General features: G+C 36.1%; 3 protein-coding genes across 4 annotated transcripts; 2 read left to right on the forward strand and 1 right to left on the reverse strand.

Annotated features, from left to right (window-relative positions):
• Positions 1-2,151: 2,151 nt before the first annotated feature.
• Positions 2,152-5,762, forward strand: LOC137406364 (uncharacterized). Its single transcript, XM_068092934.1, has 8 exons — positions 2,152-2,488; positions 2,807-3,073; positions 3,159-3,278; positions 3,428-3,625; positions 3,859-4,023; positions 4,499-4,625; positions 4,983-5,170; positions 5,304-5,762. The coding sequence occupies exons 1-8, from the start codon at positions 2,237-2,239 to the stop codon at positions 5,505-5,507; spliced, it is 1,521 nt and encodes a 506-aa protein (XP_067949035.1). The 5' UTR covers positions 2,152-2,236; the 3' UTR covers positions 5,508-5,762.
• A 6,268-nt stretch (positions 5,763-12,030) lies between these two features.
• On the forward strand, positions 12,031-15,587 carry LOC137407284 (uncharacterized). The gene is made up of 8 exons (XM_068093889.1): positions 12,031-12,282; positions 12,615-12,881; positions 12,967-13,086; positions 13,494-13,694; positions 13,865-14,029; positions 14,417-14,543; positions 15,041-15,228; positions 15,351-15,587. The coding sequence occupies exons 1-8, from the start codon at positions 12,031-12,033 to the stop codon at positions 15,585-15,587; spliced, it is 1,557 nt and encodes a 518-aa protein (XP_067949990.1).
• A 275-nt stretch (positions 15,588-15,862) lies between these two features.
• On the reverse strand, positions 15,863-25,853 carry LOC137406274 (uncharacterized). 2 transcript variants are annotated; one of them, XM_068092815.1, is made up of 9 exons: positions 25,706-25,853; positions 24,854-25,013; positions 24,168-24,377; positions 23,928-24,086; positions 23,670-23,708; positions 22,795-22,893; positions 22,305-22,402; positions 17,044-17,157; positions 15,863-16,113 (listed from the first exon to the last, which is right to left on the reverse strand). In XM_068092815.1, the coding sequence occupies exons 1-9, from the start codon at positions 25,844-25,846 to the stop codon at positions 15,892-15,894; spliced, it is 1,242 nt and encodes a 413-aa protein (XP_067948916.1). In that variant the 5' UTR covers positions 25,847-25,853; the 3' UTR covers positions 15,863-15,891. The 2 variants fall into 2 exon arrangements, with proteins under 2 accessions (XP_067948916.1, XP_067948917.1); XM_068092816.1 differs by lacking the exon at positions 23,670-23,708.
• Between the last annotated feature and the right edge of the window lie 1,436 nt (positions 25,854-27,289).

The raw sequence follows: 27,289 nt of genomic DNA on the forward strand, positions 1-27,289 counted from the left end.
TAATTGTGGGGGAAAAAACATTGTTTGTTACGCATTGCATTAAATTCCTATCTCTCAGTCTGAGCTATAAGAAAAGGGCATAGAGCTTTTACACAACTCTCATTGAAGGCATTCAGACACTGCTAAATATATGTCGACAACTAGAAGATTTAGATACTTACAGTCTGTTGTTGACATATATTGGTTTTTCATATTTTGTACACTATACATTTGCTTTGCAATCAATACAGGCAACAAAGTAGTACCATATAAATATTCAACCAAGAGTAATGAAAAAAACACAAGATCAATGGTATGCATACCTGATATATTGTTGGATGATAACTAATTTATGTCATCTATGAAGCGCTACAACACGTGAAAACATTTACCTTTTTAAATAATAGTGTCATATATCATTAACTTTTTAACTAAAGGGTTATTTTTCATTTTGTCCATTGATCAATGTAACAGCGCTAAACCATGAATAAATAACGTAAGTATAACAAGCTTTTAGGTTTCCAATAAACCTCAAGTTTAGACCTAGATGGAAAAGATATCCTGCTAATCAGAAACTTGTACATATATTGGGAACAAACGACATGCATAAAAATTGATAACGCAATTAGTGAGTTGAAACGGTTTAAAAGAGCAAAACAGGAATGTGTTTTTTTACCAGACTTGTTCAACCTTTACAGCAAACCGATTCTGAGAGAAGTACATGGTATTTAAGAGTTCGTCCTTAGAGGCCATAACATGAACAACTTGCGTTATGCGGATGACACAATATATATTTCTGATTCAGTAAGGAGTTACAAGAAATACTTGACAAAGTAGTTAAAGAGAGCGGAAAGAAAGGTTTGACGATAGACTGCACGAAAACAGAATGCGTTGCAAGCAAAAGGGCACTATAGCCAAAGTGTACCTTATATATAGACGAGAGGATCCAACAGGTTAATAAATTCAACTACCTAGGAAGTATCAAAACGGATGATGGAAAATGTAACTCGGAAATTAAAAGAAGAATAGGAATGGCAAAAAAATGCTTTTCAGAAATTGAAAAAACTAGTAAAAGACAGGAAAATGTTCATGGACACCAAGCTAAAAATGCTGTATCGTTATGTATACTCCATCTTTACGTCTGGCAGTGAGTGTTGGACGATTTCAACTCAGATGGAAGGAAAACTGAAAGCAGCGGAAGTATGGTTCCTAAGGCAAACATTTAGAATATCTTGGACGGATCATAAGTGGAAGTATTAAGAAAAACAGAGAGGGAAAGGAACTTAATTAAAACAATCAGGAAATGACGGCTGGAGTTTTTGGGCACATAATGTGGAAGGGTCTAGAGAATTTGATGGTAACAAAGAAAATTGAAAAAAAAAACGAGCAAAAGACTGCGGCTGAACTACTTGGGAAGCCTAAGCAGATGGACGGCGGCTCGACTACCAGAAAGAGAGAGCAGATGTATTGTAGCAAGCATTGCTGAAAGGAACAAGGGATACGAAGTGGTGGAGAACCATGATCACCCACTCATCACAGGACATGTCAATCAAAGAGAACTGTGATCAAATGTATAGACAAGCTAGAGAAATAGAGTTGAAATGAGAGGACACGAAAATTATTATCGTGACCTATGTCTTATAAGATTATTAGAACAATAATATTATTAGAATAAATGTCTTTCAAATTACGTTGGAACAAAGAAAATGAAACATTCTTGTTTTACGCTGAGGAGCAATCGCGAAAAATTGTATCATACAAATTAATTTTAATGAAAATATAGCAAAAAATCAATCTTGTTTCGAACTAGTAGCCGCTTAGCACGGTACTGTAACGAGTAATTGCCTTGAAACCAATTAAATGAAATAAAAATTTGCATATAGGTTTTGAGTCACTTCATTGTTTTTAAATTTGTATTCCACGTTTGGTTTGCGAAAATGATGCACTTTCCGTCTACGTTGCCTAATTCGAAATCCGGATATTGATAGAGCAATCCATTTTTTACATTGCGAATGCTATACTTCTTCGTAAGTTTATCAGACCCTTATCGCAATAAAGTGAACTTAAGCTAATCAATCCGCCAATTGCACCGATCTATAAATAGCTAGCGATTTTTATTGGCCGATAAAATTAGCCTACAACATCGCAACTGTGTGCTACAAATACGCGTGATCGGTTTCATCTTGTCATTTGCAACCTTTCAGGATTTCGAGAACAGAGCATTTGTTAATAGTGGAACGGAAGCACACAGTAAAATATGGGAAAATCTACTCAGCTCAACGATTTAGAATCACTTGGCATTACTGTCACACTCAAGCTCCCAGATGGTAAACTAGTTCCGATCACGCTACATCAATGTGATCAAATAGTAAAGATCTACAGTTTGGCATCAAGGGAAGTTGGTGCGAAGCAGTCACTGATAAGAATAAAGTATTCCGGAAAAGTGCTACAACAACAACAGAGCGTTTCATTTTTGGGACTAATGTCTGGAATGGTTCTGAAAACAGAGGTAAGTGTGGAGTAGCAATGCCAGGCTGAAAAACATGAATATTACTGAGCTAATACCATCATAAAATTGTGTAACAGATTCTCGCACTGTGAAATGAAAAAAATTTGTTTTATGCTACCAGATACAGGATAAAAAAACAATGCATAGCACATCTATATTACATCCACCAAATGCATACTTGCTATTTGAAAACATAGCATCGGTCTAGCAACAAAATCAGGTACATCAAACGAATTTCAATATAACTTGTTGGAACAAAAGTGTTGAAGTTCCTGCAACACAGTAAATAAGCACATTATAAGGTAACATATATTTCAGGTTATAACAGTCAGAACTCTAGACTTGACAATAAAACTAGAAAGAGAAGATAGCGAGGGTGAGGTGATGACACTTCAGTGCTACAACACTGACACTCTCCAGCAGTTGCTCCAGCAACTGGAAGAAAAAGGATGCAGAAACTGTCAAATATATTTAGGAAGTAAAAAGTTGCCAAGCGAACAGATGCTCTGTGACCTTAAGATAGGCAACAACTCGACTCTAACAGCGAGACTCCAAACCAAATCAGTTAAAAACCCTACTTCACAGGTACTTATCAATCTCAGTTACCATCTCAACTGCCTAGCCATATTTTGTTTGATACCTTAGCACTTACTAGTTAATGGTATTTCAGTCTCTGTCAGCACAAGAGTCTCTGCCAGATATCATGCCAACATTTACAGCTGATGGAAAACCTGTAGAAGTCGTCTTCTCATTTGATACAACAGGAAGTATGTTCTCCGTCTTAACACAGGTATAGCCTTCGTAATAATCATTTCAGCTTATATTCGATATTATATTATAGATAGTCAAATAGTTTTCATCACCAATAAAGAAAGTACCGCCGCTTCTGGCATAGAGATCACCAGCATTGTCTACTTTTCAACTTTGTGTGCTTTGCAGGTTCGCAACAACCTTCGAGACTTGATTGATCGTCTCCTCGCAGACATACCTAATATTAGAGTCGGGCTGATGGCGCAGGGAGACTACTGTGATTATTCCAACTATGTCATCAAGTCTCATGAGCTCAGCAATGATGCTGAAAGCTTAAAGAACTTTGCCATGGATGTTCCTGCTACCGGTGGAGGGGATTCTCCAGAGGTTGGTACAATTTAGTCAATACCACTAAAGATGATGACAGAAGCAGCGACGATTCTACCTAAAAATATCAGATTCCAATTGAAACTGACTGTAAATCTTTCGCAACTTGTGAGTCCAGCATAAGATTAGAGAAGTGGTAGTGTTGTGGTACACATAGAATAAGAGCACACGCATGAAACACGTATAAAGACTAGCCACTTATTGGTTTGTTTAAAGATTACAGGATATTGTAGGCTTACGAGTTGGTCTTAAAAAGAGCTCAAGAAATGGATTGGAGTGAGGACTCTGCTAAAGCCCTGGTAGTTATTGGAGACAGTGCTCCACACCCCCCTTCCATGACAGACCAAAATATCTACTGGCACACTGAGCTAGATATTCTTTCAGCTTTAGGAGTTAAGGTACTTTTTAAAGAGAATGTTATAAAGTATTATCCATGTGACTTTACATCTAAAAGTCACATGGATAATCCTAGTTGAGTAGTATTGGTTGACTAGTACCGGTTGACTAGAAATGGTTGACTATTAGCGGTGGACTAGTACTGGTTGATTAGTACTGCTTGATGAGAACTGGTTGACTAATGCTGGTTGACTAGTACCGGTTGACTAGTACCAGTTGACTAATTCTGGTTGACAAGTACCGGTTGACAAGTACCGGTTGACTATTACTGGTTGACTAATTATTATTGGTTAAGTAGACAAAATACAAAAAATGATGATTGTTGACTCTTGTTTAGACTGAGTTGACAAAAAGTTGTTAGCTCTTTTACAATAATTTTAGCATATGCAATTCCTGCAATAAATGTCACATTTGATGGAATGGAATTTCCTTCAAAGATAAAATACTGAAGCATTTTGTTTTGCTGCCCTTTTAAAGGTCTATGGTGTGCAAGCTAAGCCAGATATCTCAGTAACACCTTTCTACAAAGAGCTAGCAGATAGAACCAATGGGGCGTATGTTACATTCTCCAACTTCTCCCTTATTAAGGACATGTTTCTGGCAGGTGGGTATTTATTAATAGCTGTGCTGTCGCAGAGAGTATTCCTCGAGCTCGAGGGTGTCTCTCATTAATACGATAGATGAGCAGTAAGAGCTTAGCTAAGATGGTAGATGTCTAATCACTGGTAATAGTAAAGGACATTATGGATAGAGGGCACTTAGCCGCCCATGTCTTTGATATGAAGTTGTCCAAGAGGTGTTTGGCGTTTGAATGTTTGTTAGATGATGTAGCTGACATGTATTATGTGACTGGAGAATATGCACCATTGTTCTAACGGAAACTAGAATTCAACTATCGGTATTTTTACCGCATGGTTACATCACTCACTCCTGCCATTTGTTCCTCTTCTTTGGGTTACAGTGTGCTACAATGAAGCCTCAGAACAACATCTTGGCGAATTCCGAAGTGAATTGGAAGAGGGAGGACAGTTGACAGCCCAACAAGAGCAAATATTCAGTCAGCTCCAAGAGCAGCAAGAGGCTGTCAAGGAAGACAAAGCAGCTGAAATTGTTGCTTTGCAAATAGCCTTTGATCCAAGACAATCCAAGGTACAATAGAAATAGACAATTTAAGGTCTATTGACAAATAGTTTCTAATTTTTAATCAAGTTACTTTCACATACTTCTGGATTAATGCAAAGAGAATAACACCAGCATGTAACAAGTTATATTTCTGCTGTAGAATTACACGAGCACCAAATGGTTTGATAAAGCACTTGACCATGGGACTCCTCAATACTCGCTAAATATGAACACCAACAGATGGGGTCCATACAACACAAGCAAATGTGCCAAAGATTCCGCCTCTTTGTCATCAACAATCAAGGAGCCAATAAAAAGAAAGAGGCATGTCTCAATTTTCAACTGTTTTGCATCATCACACTAACTGATTAACTCCCTTAACTAGTATAGTTAAGTATGTTGAGTAGCATATAGTGACAGGGTAAAGGTCATTAAAGGTCATAAGGTTGACTCTTATGAGTGCACAACATTTACCATGGAATATATGTATAGTAAGACGTAGCTGCGGGTGACATATTTAGAGCCCACCCTACAGTTAACACTGTTTACAATATTGAGCACTATCTGATTTCTTTATCACATAAAACGAGTTCTTATGACAATCGATGTATCTTCAAATAAATTTATTACACAAGGTCGAGCGAAGATGTGTTTTTCTCAGATGTTTCACCTAAAGTCAATTCCTACAATGAGCAAGCTTCTTAGACATTCTACATCAGCAACAGTCCACCGAGTGCTTCTTGAAATGATCTTCTATCTACATATATTAGTGACACGCATCTCATAACCACAAATCACGCAATCAACATGTTGGCTAGCATGGCCAGAGATAAGTACTGTAGTACAGCACAAAACGCATGCAAAATATGGAAGATGATTTGTGTTTACCTTGTAGAAATTAGAACCTTTTGCAGCATTTTCTACCATAGAAGCATCAATGAACATGGGGGCCTTCAAATGTAAAGAATATGTGACATTGCAATAGTCTTTACTACCACATGAGCAAAAAGACATTGGTTTTACATCAAGCTGGTTTACAAACATGTTTGAAGATGCAGCAAAACCCGCAAAATAGAGTAGCGTGACCACTTTAGCACATTCAAGAATTAGCCTAATCATGCCATCGTTTAGGGCAAGGAAAACAATTGTTCAATTAGTATCCACTTGAAGACCGCGCTAAAACACTCGCCAGAACCATGGCTAGAGCATGATGACATATCTTCTAAAGCGATACCAGAAAATGTTCTTTGAATCTTCATGGTGCCATAAGTTTCTGGCAGCTCTTAAGTAACAATGCACGAATATTTAGATGTCAGAGTGTTGATGCAGAATATGTTATTTGTAATATACAATGCATCTGTGCCATTTCAGACTAGTATTTAAAATCTTTTGGGAAATGCCAGACAAAACTAGATGATTTCTACTGAGCAGTTGCCAAATTAATTCCCAAACATTTAATATATCATTGTATATCTAATCAAAAGCTTTGCATATATATATATATATATATATATATATATATATATATATATATATATATATATATATATATATATATGCACACGATGACCCAAGCAAACTAGCTAAAAAACACACTAGTTAATAATCATCCACCAAAGCATAAAAGTACGAACATAAATAAGAATGACCATTGGCTCTAAAGTGAGCAAGTATAAAATCATAGAATAGATGTCATCATGGTTATATGAATGTGAAAGAGCTACCAACTCATTGCAATTGTATTTGCACAGTATTAGTACACATTCAACTCAGGTCAAACACAAACTCTTCAGGGTTTTTTCTGATAGACCAACTTTTTATGCTCAATTCAGAAAGTAAGGAGTCTTTTAAACAATGCACAAATTCAATAAAATAAAGTTTAATATTTAAAATCAAACAATAAAATTTAAAAAACAAACAATAAATTAAGTTTAATAAAAAAATATATACCTTGAGAGTCAAAAATATTTTGACCTTCAACTTGTCAAAATACATCACAATGTATTTTGACAAGTTGAAGAACTTATAATAGCAATAAGAAAGTTTGAAATTTTGTGTTCTTCAACACAAGCATCAATACATTTTGTCATTGAGTAATTATCCCCAATTTCATAACATCATCATAGAGCCAAGTGGTTACATGCTTTGGGAGCATGGCACTCGCCGTACTTACAATCTTTTTCCCAATCTATCTACCAACCTTGCCTAGTATTTCTAAAAGGGGAAACTCTTTCTTTGATAGTTTGCTCATGGAATATAAAACTTTGTCACCACTCACAAGCTCACAATTAGTAGGCCTAGAGATTACAACCATCTTGGTATGCCATGCCTTGTTAAAAGTATTTGTGGTATAGAACTTAACAATCCTATCCGACAGGTTACCAACAGGAAATTAGTCCACAGTGAACCTAACAGACAGAGAGCAGCATGAAGTTGGCTCGAACAGCCATTGTCGCTGCATCCAATGTGATGAATAGCCATTGTAAGGTTACGAATAAAGAAACTAGGCTTCAGCAGAATGAAAGAAACCAAAGATGAAGAAAATCCATCAAGACCAGCATCAATGTGTCTGACTGAGCAGAACGGTTGAATCTTCCGACAAACACTTGTCCAGCAAAATACATTTAAAATGTAGTCAAGTTCACTAACCATAGTTGTATTTGCTGTATGGGATGACAGGTTGACTAAAAACCAGCCAGGCATCAAAGTACCCTCTTCCTTCAACTTTCCTCATCTCCCCTGCTTATCAAAATACAACAAATCAAATGAGACAGAGCAGAACTGTCTGTGGCCTAATCAAGACCTTTCAAGCATCCAGAGGGTGTGCACCAATTCATCGAGCATCTGCTAATCCAAAATAGCAACTGTACTAAAGGGCCATGTAAAACAAGTTAGTACATGACGAGATTGTTATAGGCATCTAAAAGTACTGAATCAATTGCCCAGATCTGGATTTTTAGCAATGTGTACAGAAGAAAAATCTGTTTTTTACTCACACTAAGCAATAGGTTTATCGGTATAAAAAAGGACCCTTTCAAATCTTGTTCGATCGACAAAGGATAGACAGGCTAATAAAGTAGCAGCATTTAATGTGCAAAAAAATATTAAGATATAGAGAAGTAACACTACAAAAAGTGTGGCCTGCGGAGGTATTTCAGTTCAAGCAATGAAATCGCAATGTAATATTTGCAAGCAGTATGTTAATTAACAGCCTTTGTAGATGCAAAAAATGTTAAAGAAATGCACGTTGATGAAGATGGACATAAGGATTTTAGTGAATTATTTTTGAGACCAATGATTAAAGAAAACTACAGAGATACCAAGGCCATAGTTAGGGAAAATGAAGCTTATCTATCATCTGATTCAGCTTGACAATAGCTCAAGGAGATATTATTACAGCTATTCTTAAACGAACTGGAACTTTCCAAAAAGTCTCAAAATGTATTGAGAGGGCAAGCAATATGCTAAAAGAGGAAATCAAAAAGCTCGGGAGCACTCAGCATTGCCCCGATAGTTACTGAGATGTTGAATCAGGACGTTAGGTTAGGCTAGCGGCGACCATTTCTAAAACAGCAATCGGACAGTCTCAAATTAATAGGGACTTTGGGACAAGTTTTGAGAAACCATAAGATGAGTTGTGCAAGACTTGACTTGAAACTTGGAATAATTTGACATGATGGGTGGCTCTGTAGATTGGTTTAGTTTTTGTGTGTGCTGCTCATCGGATTGGTGAGATATTTGGGTGGATACTTTTGTTTTTGCTCATAACTGCGTGGACCTTTGTTGTTTTTTAGTGTGTGTAGACTACGGCCCGGCCTCAGCTTCGGCAATATCCCGCTAAAGGACACCTGTGGTTGAAGCTTAGACGCCCTTGTCCGTTTTCAAGCCTTGTTTCACCTTTCATTTAAACAGTCTCCAGAAAGTCGAGAAAGGTAGCTGCCTTCCCAAGTTGAAACATGGAAAGATAGTCATGAAAAAGGTCAACAAGCTAATGAAGAAGTATGCCTTATGATTGATGACACCCAATGAGTCTGGTTCAATCAGAGTCAGAGCTTTACAATCAGACTAAAAACCACTGGAAACAATATTAGAAAAGCCTATAAGTTTGGCACCTGCTTGTTTTCAACAAATACTACTTTATCTGTCTAAGTACAATCTGGATATCAAGAAACACTCGCAGACAGACTATCGCATCTTGCTAAACCAGGAAAGGACCAAGAACTACCAAGATTTTATGTTAAGACAGTTTATGATAGCTCAAGCGCTGAAAGTTGCTCCTACTCATCTGGATGACATTGTGCTAAAACTCAGATCCTAGTGTTTTTACCCTGAGTGATTAAATCAAGAATGAATGGCCTCATAGTATGCAAGATCTTCCAGAAAAACTTCAAAATTCTTGGTGCTGCAGAAAGGAACTCACTATTTTTGATGGTTTGATCACTAAAAGTAATAGAATCGTCATCCTTACCGATTCACAGGCTGCAACTCTGCAAGGTCTACAATATATACATCAAAGCGTCACATCTACATTGCAAAGAGCACAATTATGGTGTACTGGTGGATGATATCACCGGCTTGTTCAACCAGCGTCAATAATGCCGGATTCATGCTAAAAAGAAACCTCAACCTCCTGAAGGACAAGTTACTGCATCTCAACCATCTCAGATACTGGTTGTTGATCTTCTTGGCTTCAAGTGTCAAACATCAATGGTGACCATAGACTTCTACTCCGGCTATATGACTTTTGCTGTCCTGGACAATGAGTCTGCAGATCAGGTTATCACTGCATTAAATATCAACTTTCAAAAATTTGGATTAGTTGAAGAGATCTACTGAGATAATGGACCATGCTTCAAATCAGGAGAATTCACTAATTTTTGTCCAGAACTAGAAATTTTACACGAGACCACCAATCCTCATCACCATCAATCCATGAGTAAAGTTGAAAGGGCCACACAGACAGTCAAGCAGATTTTGAAAAAGTCAAAAAACAACCTTGATGTCACATGTTGCTTGATTACATATCATGACACTCCAATTAGGAACCTCTTGCCAAGCTCTGCAGAACTGTGTATAGAAAGGAGAATCAACACACGTCTTCGTCTTATGTGTGCTCCATTAATAATGAAAGATTTTCAAAAAGCCAAACCAACAGAGCACAGAGCTGCACATCTGAAGGATCCAAGAAGGAACCAAGATAAATACGTGTGGCGAATCAAGCTGTTTGGTTCACAGAGAAGGGTTGTGCTGAATAAAAACCTGGCATCAATATATCAAGAGATCCGCATCTGAATTCATACTGGATCTTAAACCAACAAAGCGGCAGAAGTGTCTGCAGAAACAAATGCAGAAGCGATGCAGACCAACTGCTGCAAAGCATCCAGGGTTATCAGAACAAGTGTGTACTAATGCCAACCCTCTATCATCACCTCCCAATTCACCACCTCCCAATTCACCACCTCCCAATTCACCACCTCCCAATTCACCGTCTCCTAATTCACCACCTCCCGCTTCACCACCTCCCGCTTCACCACCTCCTACTTTACTGCCTTCTAATTCACCACCTCTCGCTTCACCACCTCCTACTTCACTGCCTTCTAATTCACTACCTCCTAATTCACCACTCCTAATTTATCACCTCCTTATTCACCATCTCTTAATTTATCGCCTCCTAATTCACCACCTTTTAATTCCCTACCTCCTAGTTTACCACCTGAAGCACGACTAAACACACCTGATACAGATGCGCTGATGTCTGCTACACCTGCACAAAAGACTACATCAGAAAAAGCTTCATACCCATAAAAGAGGAACCATCAACAATGCGTACTACAAGATCAGGTTCAATAGGCAAAAATACTAAACGCTTAAATTATACCTACTATTCTTCAAATTTAAAACATTTCCAAACAGGGACATGTTATAACTAGTTCTAGAACACTCCTTTTGTCGCATGGTCATTAACTACTTATGTACTAGCTTTATGTGATTGCTACTAATGTACTAGCTTTATCTAATAATTTCTAATGTGCTAGCTTTATTACGCATTACTAGTATATATAACTCAGCTGCTGAGCACGAAGAGTTCAGTTCACCATTGTCACTGGTTTTATGAAATGCAAGCTCAATGAGAAACATAACACTACCTCTAATAACAATACATGTATTGAATGTTTGATAGGAATCGATCTGAAATTTTCTAGTTTCCATTTGTTAGTTCTTGACAAATATTGTTTCAAATCAGCAAAAAAATGTTGACCATTGCGTAAACGAGTTTACGCAATTTTCTATATACATGTAACGGTAAATAAATTGGCTGAGCATTCTTCACGGTAACTAAACCGCTAGCTCTAATAGTTTGTTGTGCGATTGCAAAGTATCACAACTGAGTCAGTTGAACTGACTTCACTATGAAATCACTTTTAAGTTTTTACATTCTTATAAGCAATTATTACAAACTAATAATATTAGACATATCGTCAAATAATCCTGGAGATGTGATGCGGTTTGAATGAAACTCGTTTCAGTTCTTCGTTAAAAATATACACCCGTGCTGTTAACATATACAGTAAATCGAATAAGCGAGTTCTTTACAAAACTATTATTTCGCGACCGAGTACATTTTAGCCTTTCCGTGATAGCTCTATTGTGCAAGACCGCTCAGCTTAGGACATACACTATTTGGAATACTATATCTGGTTCTAAAAATAGTTGGCTCTATAATTCGTCGATAAAATTAGAACAGCCAATCAACTGCAAGCAAAAGCGCTACAAATACTCGTGACAGCTTTCTTTTTGGCATTGCGCACTTAGGGTTCGAACACTTTTCTATTAAAACTTAATTATTCTGTTTCACCAATATTGTTTTTAGTAGTACATATTCAGGAATGGGTAAATCTACGCAGCTCAAAGATTTAGATTTACTTGGAGTTACAGTCACTCTTAAGCTTCCAGATGGGAAAACAATTCCAGCCACACTGCATCAACATGACCAAATGGCCAAAATCTACAGTTTGGCATCAGAGGAGTGTGGTGAAAGGCAGTCATTGATAAGAATAAAATATTCTGGAAAAGTACTACAACAGCACCAAAGTGTTTCCTATTTAGGATTAATGTCTGGAATGGTTCTAAAAACAGAGGTAAGTGTGCACTTCTAATTTCAAACTGAAAAGACAAAGTTACGCAACCGATATTACTTTGCAATGTTGTCACAATTTTTGCATTGTATTATAAATTGTGTTTAAATCTCTGTTGCTATCTACTAGTCTTTAAAAAAAGCATACTGTAAGAAACATGTATATTTGTTTATTTGCTATTTGAAAATGTAGCATCAGTCTACGTATGTTAGTCTGGAAACGTTCAAACAAAATTAGGTACATCAAACGAATTTCAATATAACTTGTTGAAACAAAAGTTTTGAAGTTCCTGTAGCACAGTAAATAAGCGCATAATAAGGTAACACATATTTCAGGTTATAACAGTCAGAACTCTAGATTTGACAATAAAACTAGAAAGAGATGATAACGAGGGTGAAGTGATGACACTTCAGTGCTACAACACTGACACTCCTCAGCAGTTGCTCCAGCAACTGGAAGAAAGAGAATGCAGAAACTGTCAGATATATTTAGGAAGTAAAAAGTTGCCAAGCGAACAGATGCTCTGTGACCTTAAGATAGGCAACAACTCGACTCTAACAGCGAGACTCCAAACCAAATCAGTTAAAAACCCTACTTCACAGGTACTTATCAATCTCAGTTACCATCTCAACTGCCTAGCCATATTTTGTTTGATACCTTCGCACTTACTAGTTAATGGTATTTCAGCCTCCGTCAGCACAGGAGTCTCTGCCAGATATCATGCCAACATTTACAGCTGATGGAAAACTGGTAGAAGTCGTCTTCTCATTTGATACAACAGGAAGTATGTCCTCCGTCTTAACACAGGTATAGTATAATCTAGAGCAGAAGTGCTAATACTTCAGTATATCTACATGTAGATACTACACAATCCCAAACACACAATAGGTTATAGGTGTGGCCACACCTCAGTTACACAACAGCGTGTGTTGATTGCGCTTGCCTCAGCGCCGCATGCTGCTCGATGATATCTGACAACTCAATCGAATGGCCGATAAGTCTTTTTTTTGTATTACAACGCTTTTTTGAAAGGTTCTATAAAATCTTTTAACAAGCTGATAACTTGAATATTGTAGCTGTATGCAGCACCACATGGTACGTTGTACAGATGTACTTGTAATAGCCTATTGCAAGGGTCAAACTAATTAATGTTTCAATTGATTGGTCGAGAACTAAAAATGTGAATGACGATTTTAACCTTTTATAACTTGCAGGTTCGCAGCAGTGTGCGGGACATTGTTGATCGTCTCGTCAGAGACATACCTAATATCAGAGTTGGACTGATGGTACACGGAGACTACGACCACTATGCCAACTACGTCGTCAAATCGCATGAACTTTGTAATGACGCTGAAAGTCTAAAAAGGTTTGCAATGGATGTCTCTGCTACCGGAGGAGGTTTTACTATTCCTGAGGTTTGATATTAAACATTCATACAAACATGAATGCTTGATTGTTGCATGTTTGTGCGATGTTACAGTCCTATGATGTTAGTAGGTTACATCAGATAGATTAGTACAAAAACTACATGCAATGGTTGCCTTGTTTGCCAAGAAAAGGGCACAAAAACTGAGTGTTGTTGTAGGCTTATGAGCTGGTCTTAAAAAAAGCTCAAGAAATGGATTGGAGTGAGAACTCTGCTAAAGCCCTGGTAGTTATTGGGGACAGTGCCCCACACCCTCCTTCCTTCACGGACCAAAATATCTACTGGCATACTGAGCTAGATATTCTTTCAGCTTTGGGAATTAAGGTAAGAACTGCCTCTGATATATCTATGATGACAGTGAATATACATAGACGAGGTGCTAGACATAGAACAGAATAGACATTAAAATAATAGACATGGAAATGAGCAGAATCGACATCAACCACCATCTACAAACGGGTTATGAGGTCTGTTTGTCATTCATTTATAAATCGAGTATTTGTTGGAGCTGAACAACTATATCTAGTTGCAAGTTTGTAGTTATTAATATTATCTTATTTTTTGGTGGGTTTATTGTTGTTTTATTGATTTTCATCTGGGCTCGGTCATGCATACTAAATGTGGAAGGCAACATTTATTGCATGCTGATAGCAAGCACATTTGAACAATTCGTGCGTGGGAAGTAATAATATTTGTATTTTACTGTTACAGGTCTATGGAGTACAGGCTAGGTCCGACCGTGCAGTCACTTCCTTTTATAAAGAGCTCGCTGACAGAACAAACGGAGCATATGTTACGTTCTCCAATATATCCCTTATTAAAGACATGTTTCTGGCAGGTGGGTGTCACATTATAAGCTGAGCGTATGTTACAGAGTTTTCTGTACATTCATGGTATGACAAGGACAGGCTTTAGTAGTTGTCTGCCTACTAGAGCATGTACTTAGTGTATAGTGATGTAATTGGTGTATTTGACTGACAATATGTTGTGAATTCTACATATCTATGATGACAGTGAATATACATAGACGAGGTGCTAGACATAGAACAGAATAGACATAAAAATAATAGACATGGAAATGAGCAGAATCGACATCAACCACCATCTACAAATGGGTTATGATATGTAAAATTATGGTTATGAGATATAGATGTATGTCGAATTCACAATATGTTGTGAATTCTAAATTATCTTAGCTATTCTGGATTGGCTAGCTTTCACAATTGTTGCTTACATCAACCTTTATGTTTGGGTTACAGTGGGCTACAATGGGGGCTGTATATCATTGGTTACATCACTCACTCCTGCCATTTGTTCCTCTTCTTTGGGTTACAGTGTGCTACAATGAAGCCTCAGAACAACATCTTGGCGAATTCCGAAGTGAATTGGAAGAGGGAGGTCAGTTAACGGCCCAACAAGAGCAAATATTCAGTCAGCTCCAGGAGCAGCAAGAGGCTGTCAAGGAAGACAAAGCAGCTGAAATAATTGATTTGCAAATAGCCTTTGATCCAAGACAATCCAAGGTACGTTAGCAACCAGATTTTGATTCACTACCTAGTTGTACATATAAGCTACTTAAAGCAATAATGCCACAAGACAGTGGCCACAACTGTGTAGCAGGTAACATGGTCTGTTTGTGTTGTAGAATTATACGAGCGCCAGCTGGTTTGACAAAGCTCTTGATCATGGGACTCCTCAGTACACATACAAGCCAGAAACCGACAAATGGGCTCCATGCGCCATAAGCAAGAATGTTCTGTCATTACCATCCACTACTCCTGCAGGCCGCATTGTTCCCTCTACTTCAAATGTCAGGACGAACAAAAAACCAAAAACAAGGAAACCCACTCTAATTTTCAACTGCTTTGCTTCTTCTCGTTGATGTATTTACCCTGAGCCTGAGAATTACATGTTTTTTGCACCCACTCTGTTGTACAATCTTATATGCTTCATATTATTATTATGTCTAATGGTCCGTGTAACAAGAAAAAACATGGATTGTCACACAAATTTATTCCCTCTTAGCATATAAAAATAATTCTATTCATAATCACCGTTTTAGCAAAAGTTTATATGTAACTCGCTTGCAAAAAGTATGTATGTAATCGTATGCTAATATCATCTATACAAATAATAAGTTCTCAAGCAGAGCACTTCATCGGCTAGTTCATGTCTAGCAGCGCCAGTTAAAATGATGACTGAGATCTCTTGGATAAGTTGAGGTTCTCTGAGCTCACCCTCTTTTTCACGTCTTGAGATGTAAGGTCCATGGCTAGCCGCACCTGCTGCAGCCATGGCTTGTCCTTGAAGTTGCTCGCTATCGATAGGCATTTGATAGCGTAGTCCCGTGACTTGAGTCCACGGTATCTTTCATAGAGAGCAAGGGTTGTGAGTGCCGGATCTGTCTCCTGCATGAACAGAATTCATAATTTCGCAGTAGACATGTTGATGTCACTTACGATGCGAATCATGAACTGAGTTGCTTTTTAAAATTTGAGAAACAGAATTATTACCTTAGATTTGCAGTGCTGTAGGTAAGGTTGGACAGTGTTTTCTATGTTGATGAGTGTGAGAGACAGAATTATCACCTTAGATTTGCAGTGCTGTAGGTAAGGTTGGACAGTGTTTTCTATGTTGATGAGTGTGAGAGACAGAATTATCACCTTAGATTTGCAGTGCTGTAGGTAAGGTTGGACAGTGTTTTCTATGTTGATGAGTGTGAGAGACAGAATTATCACCTTAGATTTGCAGTGCTGTAGTTAAGGTTGGACAGTGTTTTCTGTGTTGATGAGTGTGAGAGACAGAATTCTTACCTTAGATTTGCAGTGCTGTAGGTAAGGTCGGACATTGTTTTCTGTGTTGATGAGTGTGAGAGACAGAATTATCACCTTAGATTTGCAGTGCTGTAGTTAAGGTTGGACAGTGTTTTCTATGTTGATGAGTGTGAGAGACAGAATTATCACCTTAGATTTGCAGTGCTGTAGTTAAGGTTGGACAGTGTTTTCTATGTTGATGAGTGTGAGAGACAGAATTGTTACCTTAGATTTGCAGTGCTGTAGGTAAGGTTAGAGAGTGCTTTCTATGTTGATGAGTGTGAGAGACAGAATTCTTACCTTAGATTTGCAGTGCTGTAGGTAAGGTTAGACAGTGTTTTCTATGTTGATGAGTATGAGAGACAGAATTGTTACCTTAGATTTGCAGTGCTGTAGTTAAGGTTAGACAGTGTTTTCTATGTTGATGAGTGTGAGAGACAGAATTATCACCTTAGATTTGCAGTGCTGTAGTTAAGGTTAGACAGTGTTTTCTATGTTGATGAGTGTGAGAGACAGAATTCTTACCTTAGATTTGCAGTGCTGTAGGTAAGGTCGGACATTGTTTTCTGTGTTGATGAGTGGCAGCGGTATGGAATATTCAACTGTCTTTACTTTTGCTTTTTTCATCGCCGAGATGACCTGAAATATGTCAACATTTCAGCTGAGCCATCACTGCCTGTGATTCAAGGTAAGACAAACCTTTGCAAAATGGCTAGTAGTAATCTTCTTTCACGCTTGAATGATTAGGTTAGAAATATTTTTTATTGTTCAAAATGAAGAAATAATGGCTTGCTACTGGTATTCGGTTATTTTGGGAACTCAGCTGGCTTCCCGACCAATATAATGCAAAACGATTGTTTGAAATCAGTAAAACCTGCTATGCATTTTTCACCACGTGTTTATGAGAGGACATATTGTATTTATTCACCACGTGTTTATGAGAGGACATATTGTATTTATTCACCACGTGTTTATGAGAGGACATATTGTATTTATTCACCACGTGTTTATGAGAGGACATATTGTATTTATTCACCACGTGTTTATGAGAGGACATATTGTATTTATTCACCACGTGTTTATGAGAGGACATATTGTATTTTTTCACCACGTGTTTATGAGAGGACATATTGTATTTAAACACATCTATCTATATATAAAAATCTCAAAGTTTGTCATCTGTGATTTGGTCTGACCATCTACAGCAAGTAGTATCTAACAATGATAAATCTGTATGACAGAAGATTCAATCTCGGAACTTCCCGTACACCAGGCAACTACCTAACCAATTAAGCTACGTGAGATGCATCGAGCGAAATGAGTCGTTATCTGGATTAAAACACGCAGAGCACTCTGCATGCTCTGCATTTCTAAACGTCAAGAAAGTTTGCTCCCACGGCTCTTATTAGTAAGTTAGCTTACTAGGTAACTTACTCAAATTAGCCATTGGCAATGTGCCAGGCTAATGGCAAGTGGCAGACAACTACGCTACCTGTCACTGTTTAAAAGCTGTTTTTAATACCCGTGCATTTGGTAGCTAGCAATAAAATATATCATTACATTTCTGCTCATGTATTTGTAGTTTCTACTTGATGGTTCTGTCTCTGGTCCTTCACACCTCAAAAGGTCATAAATTTGATCTCATCGGTGAAATTATCAACAACCAGATGAGAGGTCTTTGGCAAAAGCATGATTTCTTTTAAACAAGATTTAAGCTGATGTTAACCATTTTTGTCAGACAAACTGTATAAGCTTAAGATTGTACAGTTAGCTTCAAGTCAAATTGTTGCAGTCTCTTCATAAATATGTGTACATATTTATATATATTATATACATTATATATATTATATGCACATAAAAGGTTGTTCACGAGAAAAAAACTACTCATTTTGTGGATGAGGTATTTGTGAAGAAGTGTTATGGTTAGTGCTGAACATAGTAGCTTGTCTGAACCTTCCGTTTCTCTCAGGTTAGTGAGTTCACGTCTATATTATTTTTCAATATTAGAAAACAGGCTTTAATAAGTTCTTGAGTACCTTCAATTATCATAGTACTAGTACGCTAGAAATCATAGTACTAGTACGCTAGAGATCATAGTACTAGTACGCTAGAGAGATCATAGTACTAGTATGAGAGATCATAGTACTAGTACGCTAGAGAGGTCATCAGGTGTAATAAGAATCTGTACAATTATTCTGCGAGGCAACAAGTGGCAGGTGGTAGAGTGGCGCAGTTGATAGTGTGGCTGGCTGGTAAACCAAATACAATGTATCTGAGTTTGAACCCTGTGCAATGCATGTTTTTACCTAACCTCTGATTGTAGTGAAGACTAGTGAAATGCCGGCGTTGCATGGTATTAAATATTAGCTTATAAACGGTGATATGAATGCCACACTTATAAACTCAGCTTATAAACATTGCCACTTGCCGTTAGCCTGGCACATTGCCAATGGCTAATTAAGTAAGCTCCTACTAATAGAATGATGTTGCGCTGTAACGGAGAGCGGTAGCATATTTGCATCCACATAGGGACATGTGTCGCCCAATGAATCCTTCAATCTCGCGTAGCTAAATTGGTAAGGCATTTACCTGGCGTAAGGGAGGTTCGGAGATCAAATCTTCTGCGATATGAATTGTCCATTCCAATATTTTAATAGCTATAGCTGGAAATACCGAAGGACATACAAACTATGAGATTTATCCCACGACCAAACACGAGCGGAGCAAATGTTTGAGAGTTTTATGATAAATGCATGTGCACACAACTCACAAAAATTATTCATCAACAACGTCGCAAACCCTTGTACCGAAATCTCATCTACAAATTTAACCATTTTTCAGTAGAGTCGTTTAAGTATAATAACAATACAAAACACATATAAGCCTATTTAAATATGTTACCAAGTCTTTGTAAATTGTCGACAATATTTTAAAACTTACCCATCTGATTGGATTGTACACAAATAGACAAATTAATTTGGCCGAAAATCGTTATTAAAACTTGCCAAGCCTTATTTTTATCAAAATTAAGACCGGCAAACGAAATGCCGAGCGACAGAGAATAGAACCATTAAGTCGTGCGCATTTCACGAAAAAATAACGTGCACATTTCACCAGTCTATATTATTGTCGAAATGCCGAAGGTTTCTGTAATTAACGTAGAAGTACTGAAATATAATCGTTTTTCTTTGCCGATTTCAAAGTAACTGACATTTTGGACACTTTTCAGTACTTTGGTATTTTAACTGATGTCCAAAGCAGTGAAAGTAAAGAAAATGACGATGATATTTTTTCTAACGATTCTTATGAGATTATTACAATATTTAATTATAAGTTTGGATGACTATTGAAGTGTTATAGTCACACTAACAACATCGATGATGGGCAATATGTTACTGTTATTATTTTTTCTAAATAGTTTTGTTAAATAGATTTACTAAAAATCTATATAAATATCACAACTTCTTAATATTGTTAGCTATGAGGTTTTGAAATATAAACAAAATTGTGCATTGGTTTTCTATTATTACTATATTAATAATATTGGTTATTCTAATAATATCAGTGCATTTTACTTCTAATATTGCATTTCTCCTATTGTAGGGGGAGAGATATAAACATATAATCTTTTCCTTTTATTATTGCTGCTTGTAGTACATAATAACACCCACACCCAGTACATTACAGCTACTATTGCAGTTATCCTATTGCATTGCAGTGCCATTTGACTGCTAATATTGCATTTCTCAACCATCAATACCCTTGCTTTTTTCCAATATCACTTTGGTAGTGGGCTGCATGACAGGGGAATTTCTAGTATATATATAGATTACAAATTATACTACCTTGATAGATCATTCAAGGAATACTGTATTCCTCATTTATGTGAAGAATAGATCAACAGAGTCTTAACATGGAGTGAAATGAACTCACTCCATGCAACTAGCCTATATACATGTACATCTAGTGAATGTAGCCTTACTAGTCTAAAGGACACAAGTATTGGCTAATAGAAGAGCCTAGAGCAGTATGTAAAAGCTGTTATAACTGGCTATGGCTGAGCGCTGTGCAATTAGAACAAATAAGCAAATTAACTCGAGCAATTCACCAAATGATTAAATTACAATTTTTATATAGTTATATAGATAATTGGTTCACAATAAAGTTATATAAAAATCAGTGTTTATCTTCTCATGGCAATAATCAACATCATTGCTCTCCAACTTACCACCATTCATTTTACTCATTAGTTATAGCATGAACCCTTTGTAGAGGTCTATGAACTGTAAAGATACAGATTTACAGAGACACAGGCTACCTTTAGGCTGATCAGAAGGAGCACTGAGTCTCGTAAGTTCTTACTTGCCACAAGTCATGGCGATGAATCAATGGTTTTTGTCCAAAATTTCTACTGTTTATATCACCCACCAACAACTGCTTTAAAAGTTGACTCGTAACAAAATTCACATTACAGTTATTTGGTATCAAAAGATTCACCATGTCTTACTCTGTTGTGTTGTAGGTGCCAAATATGTGGAAATGTGATTACAAGCTCTTAAAAGCTCAAAAATGAACAGTTAATCGCAGCCATCATGAAAACGCCGTAGGTTGCAATCCCTCTATTTCGATAACGTACTCAAATCGACGTGGTTATTGTTTTAACAAGTGATGTTCTCACGTGAAATAAAAGGCCAATAAAAGGCCCAATAAAAACATCTCGTAGGGCTAGTTTATGATAAACACTTTGGGTTCTACCGGGAAGCCCTTATCAAACTTAGATGTTCGCTACTTTACATTTTCGTTTCGGCTTGGTCTAATCATCTAGTCGCAATCTGATCATGTCACCCATATTTCCTGCCGAATGGCGCGAACAATTTCTGCAGCATTTTCTGGTTATCACAGGTGACCATTAGGCTCCTCGTGTTTATTAGAGGATGATATGCACTCTTTCGAGCTAAGGTTTAAAAAATTAAACTAATTTTTAGGTTAGGCTTTGAGATACTATTGTTCAAAGTAATAGCATTACAATGATAATGAAACAGACGCATAAGGACAATAGACATGGCTTTATTGAATGCATGAAATATATTTGTGAAAATATTTCGACGAATGTGTTTGCATGAAAGGGTAAACAGAGGCACACCGTTTTCAACTACGTCCCATTTGGGCTGTTTTGGAGAGGGATGCCAACCTATGCGTTTTCGTGATGGCTGCGATTAACTGTTCGTTTTGAGCTTCTAAGAGCTCGTAATCACATTTCTACATATTTTGCACCTACAACACAGCAGAGTAAGACATGGTGAACTTTATGATACCAAATAACTGTAATGTGAAATTTGTTGCAAGTCAACCTTAAAAAATATCTGTAGTTTTCTATGAATGGCGATTTGAAGGGCCAATCTAAATTTCAGAATAACAATACCCCAATCAATGTCATGCTTTTTGTCTGAATATGTATATTTTTATTTTTTTCAATATAATTTCAGCTCATATTGTTTTTCTGATCATACCGTCTCTCTTGGTGCTTCCCTGAGACATTAAAATGTACCTCGAAAGGGTGTTCATATTCTTTCTTCGTGTAGATGATACTAAATATTTCTTAGCTATCCAAATCGGTTTATGAGCTTAGATGTGGCTTGTAAGTTGTTATTGAAACAGTATATTATTGTTAGCTCAACTCATTTCTCTCAACCTTTTTATGAATGTATAACTCCACATGAACATTGTTTATGTAAGCGTTTCGAAAAGCAAGTTTTGCTGATAATATAATAATAATATTCACTCACCATTCTTTCTTTCTTCTCCTCAGTTTTTGACTTTCCTTTCCCTTTGCTACGATCTTCTTTTCCTGTTTCAATGTAATGGCCTTCATTCTCTTTATTGCCTTTATAAAACATGTAAAACTGTTCTGACACAAATAAAAATAGCTTTCTTGGCCTGAGAGCTAGTCTTGTAGCTGCTTCCAGTTGGCTCCTCAGGCTAACTCAATGCTGTTAGTAGATATATTGAGAGAATTATACCAAATGTTTAAACTAAATTATTTTTAAAATTATGGGTTCAGACAAATATTCAGAGTTCATTATGTTCAGCAGACCGCAATAACATATACTTTCTTAACCAAAGAGTTGTCTGCTCTTTTGAAAATTGAGCATTGAGGCAATAATTTTGATTTGGTGTTTCAGTTAGCATTGGATAATCTCTTCACCGTACAGCTACCTATATTTTCTTAAAACATTTCTTAATGATCAGTTTGCTACTCTTCCTATTGATAATTACCCAAAGTCTTTGATGTTTTCCGATCTGGCAGCTGTGGTAATTTGCTTGAATCCACAGTTGTTGCAGCTGTTGATGGCCCCTTTGCTCGTTTTTTACCCGCTGTAAATGAACATTTGCGATCAGGAAAGATGGTGAGGTAAGTTGTTTGTTGAATATTTATAATGTTGTAATTTTTTAGCTTTTCTTCACTCAACTAAACGGTGTGTTCAGTGAAATCTTGACAAACAACGGCTCTACATAAAGGTATACGTGACATTTGGCAAAGTGCCAACTAATATTAGAGGTGAACTGAATATTTTACTAGCGAATGTATGAGTTTCTTAAAAATAAACAAAATGTTAGAAATTAGTGAAGTAAGGCACAGCTTTGTAGGTAAAAAATAAACTATTATTATTATGTTATAAGCAAGCAGTAGATTGCGGATGAAGCATAAAGTTGTTGATATATTGAGGTGCTTTTATTTCATGCCGTAGTTTTGTCTTTGTCCATGGTGGTTTTGTATGGAATTTGTTTAGTGTTGCCGTAGTACCATAGTGTTCAAAGAGCGGTTGTTTTGTAACTAGCTCTTGGCTTTGTCAGAACCATCGACAGTTACATAGCAACGACCAGCAATGATTTGAACAAAACTACACGGTAAGTAAAGTCCCGATAGCAGTTGAAGCCAGTCTTCCATAATTATACATCGAGACCGCTATGATAACCTTTGCGTGCACTAAACTACAAAGTATATTCACTTTCACAAAGAGAGAGGTTTTGAAAGGAAAGCAAAAATTGAAGTGCAGCACACAGTCTAGCATTAGGCTAAGCGTGAAGATAGCGAGACGCGTAGCGAGACAAGAGGACAAATTGTCTAAGATATGCACTCGTCAGCCTACCAGTTCGTGCAGCCTCATCTGTCTCTAGTTGAAGGTTTTCTGCACAGAGAGAACAGGGCACATCAATGATGTAACTGACAGCAGAGGGGCCCTTGAGCAGAATGCATATAGCTAAGGCGTGGCCATGAAGTTGGTAATACTTGGACAGTCATATAAGTGTTGATAGTAAAACTTAATTATAAAATGTATGTTTCTGGCATATCTACTGCAACAAGATCAACAAATAAACATGAAAAAGCGATATAGAAAGCTTCTTACCTCTAGAATTGGTGGAGCGCAGGCTATGCATTCGCTCCTCCATGTCCATATCTTCTACAACAGCCTCCTCCAATTTGGAAAGGGCTGTGTCCTGGTTCACCAGTCTCACCGTCTGGATGTCCTCTTCAACAATGCCGTCAGATCGAGAGGCCTGCCTCCCTGTAACCGAATTTGTAATAAAACAGCGCATTCAAATAATGAGCAAAGAGAAGGAAACCATACGAAGTGTTGCTAATGTACCTCCTCGTTGAGCAAGATTTGAAATTTTGGTTCGGCTCTGCTTGCCCCCTTTTGTTGCATTTGTGACTGCTTTGAAGTACTGTTTGGGAGGAGGCTTTTCTTTGTCAGAGGGGAGAATGAGGAACGACCTGTCAATTTTCTTTTCTTGGGTCGGGGTTGACCGGCCGTTCATGAGAGAAGAAGAGTAGCCATCTACGAGCACTCCGATACCTGATGCAGAGATAATAGTTAGTAACTTTACGCAAGTATCATGGTTGCGTGATAAGCTAATATAATTCGAACTGATATCAGCCACATATATTATTTGTTATGTCATATAATAGCATATTCCTATCCAACTGAGAATAGTAGGTTATAATATCCTAAATGACTTACATGTATGTACTATATATATATATATATATATATATATATATATATATATATATATATATATATATATATATATATATATATACTTACATGTATGTACTATATATATATAGGATATCTGTGTTAAGATTGTAATTGAAGCTAATGCAATATATTGTATTATGATATATAGTGCCTTGAGTAATGCTGATATACATGTAATAGTACATCGACGAGCGCTTTATATATATTGAGAGTACAATGCTAGCCAAGATGATATTTTATCAAAGGATGGTGTGGAGTATGCCTGCAGTGTATGATCACGAGGAGCTCACCTACTAAAGTTCCTCCCATTGTGATATACGGGCGTCTCTTTAAGGTCGACCGACTGGGGCCATTGTTATGGTAATTTCTATCTTTGGCTCTTTCGCACCAGTTTTTCATTTTTGAATATATGTTCAGTGGTAGTGATATTCCATTGGCCACTGGTCCATACTACAAAACATTCATATCATCAAATACTAGCGACATAGTTTCCTATACAACTCTATTGCTAAAAAACTCTATTGCTAAACAACTCTATTGCTAAACAACTCTATTGCTAAACAACTCTATTGTTAAACAACCCTACTGCTAGACAATTCTGTTGATAAACAACTCCATTGTAAGACAACTCTATTGGTAAACAACTCCATTGTAAGACAACTTTATTGGAAAACAACTCTAGTGTTAAACAACTCTATTGTTAAACAACTCTATTATTAAACAACCCTATTGTGAAACAACTCTATTTTTGAACAGCTCTATGGTTGAACAACTCTATTGTTAGACAACTCTATTGTTGGACAACTCTATTATTGGCCAGCTCTATTGTTGGACAACTCTACTCTTGAACAACTCTACTCTTGGACAACTCTATTGTTGGACAACTCTATTGGTGGACACTTGTACTATTAGACAAGTCTATTGTTAAACAACTCTATTGTTAATAAACTGTATTATTAAACAACTCTATTCTTAGACAACTCTATTCTTAAACAACTCTATTGCTAGACAGCTCAATTGTTAGAAAGATCTATTGCTATTAAACTCTATTGTTAAAGAATTCTATTCTTAGACAACTCCATTGTTAGATAACTCTACTGTTTGACACCGTTCTTGCGATGTCTAAGTTATCAGCAGCGCACCTGAATTCTGCTCCACTGTTTACCAAGAAGGAACCCAGCCGTTGCCTTCTGCTTTCCCATGAGTGCAACTTGAAAAGGTGTTTTGTCATAAGCGTTCTTACAGGTTATTGCTGTGATGTTATAGTTCACCAGGGCCCTCATTAATGCTGTCTGGAAGAAAACAGTTATAATTATATGCGATATAACAAATAAACAAATATAAACATAAACGTACATTGTATACACATCTATACATATACATGTACATATAGTTAAAAACATGATGTGTACATTGTATACACATCTACACATATACGTGTACATATAGTTAAAAACATGATGTGTACATTGTATACACATCTATACATACAAACAGATATATGAAAACATGATGTGAACATTGCACACACATTTATATCTATAAACCTTTATATATTTCTGAATGTTGGTCATCCGTCATTATATATATATATATCTATCTATAGCTATTAAAATCTTGGAATATAGAATCCGTAAAGCAGAAGATTTAATCTTGAAACCTCCCGTTCGCCATTCCGACACCTTACTAAGCCACACGAGGCAATAAATGCCGCTATATGAGAGCAAATAGGCTACCGCTTCGATCACGACGCAAAGTGATGGCGTAACATGAGAAGTGGTAGCTCTTATTCGGAAGCTTACTCAAATTATCCATTGGCAATGTGCCAGGCTAATAGCAAATGGCAGGCAACTCTCATTACCTCTCATTGTTTATAAGCTAATTTTTAATACCCAGGCAACGCCGGGTAGCATAGCTAGTATACACATATATATGAAACTAGATGGTGGCTGATATGACTAGAGTTTCTTATTGCAACTACAATGCTGTGTCGAGTTTGGTGCTCTTCAGGCTGTTTAAAAAGTTTCTGAAACAGCATTAATAATAGCTGCCATGAAAAATTTTAGTCATATCAAATACCATCTGGTTTTAGTAAACTCAACTCTTCAAGTCCAGAGTTCTCTTTTCTAACTTAATTACTTTGAAACGATATTTATATATGTATTAATATATATTAATATATATTTATATATATTAATATATATTTATATATATTTATATATATTAATATATATTAATATATATTAATATATATTAATATATATTAATATATATTAATATATATTTATATATATTAATATATATTTATATATATTAATATATATTTATATATATTAATATATATTTATATATATTAATATATATTTATATATATTAATATATATTTATATATATTAATATATATTTATATATATTAATATATATTAATATATATTAATATATATTAATATATATTAATATATATTTATATATATTAATATATATTTATATATATTAATATATATTAATATATATTAATATATATTAATATATATTAATATATATTTATATATATTTATATATATTAATATATATTAATATATATTAATATATATTTATATATATTAATATATATTTATATATATTAATATATATTTAATATATATTAATATATATATATATATATTAATATATTTATATATATTAATATATATTATATATATATTAATATATATTAATATATATAT

The sequence above is a fragment of the Watersipora subatra genome, chromosome 10 (genome assembly GCF_963576615.1).
Source record: "Watersipora subatra chromosome 10, tzWatSuba1.1, whole genome shotgun sequence".
In the NCBI taxonomy this organism is placed as follows: Eukaryota; Metazoa; Bryozoa; class Gymnolaemata; order Cheilostomatida; family Watersiporidae; genus Watersipora; species Watersipora subatra.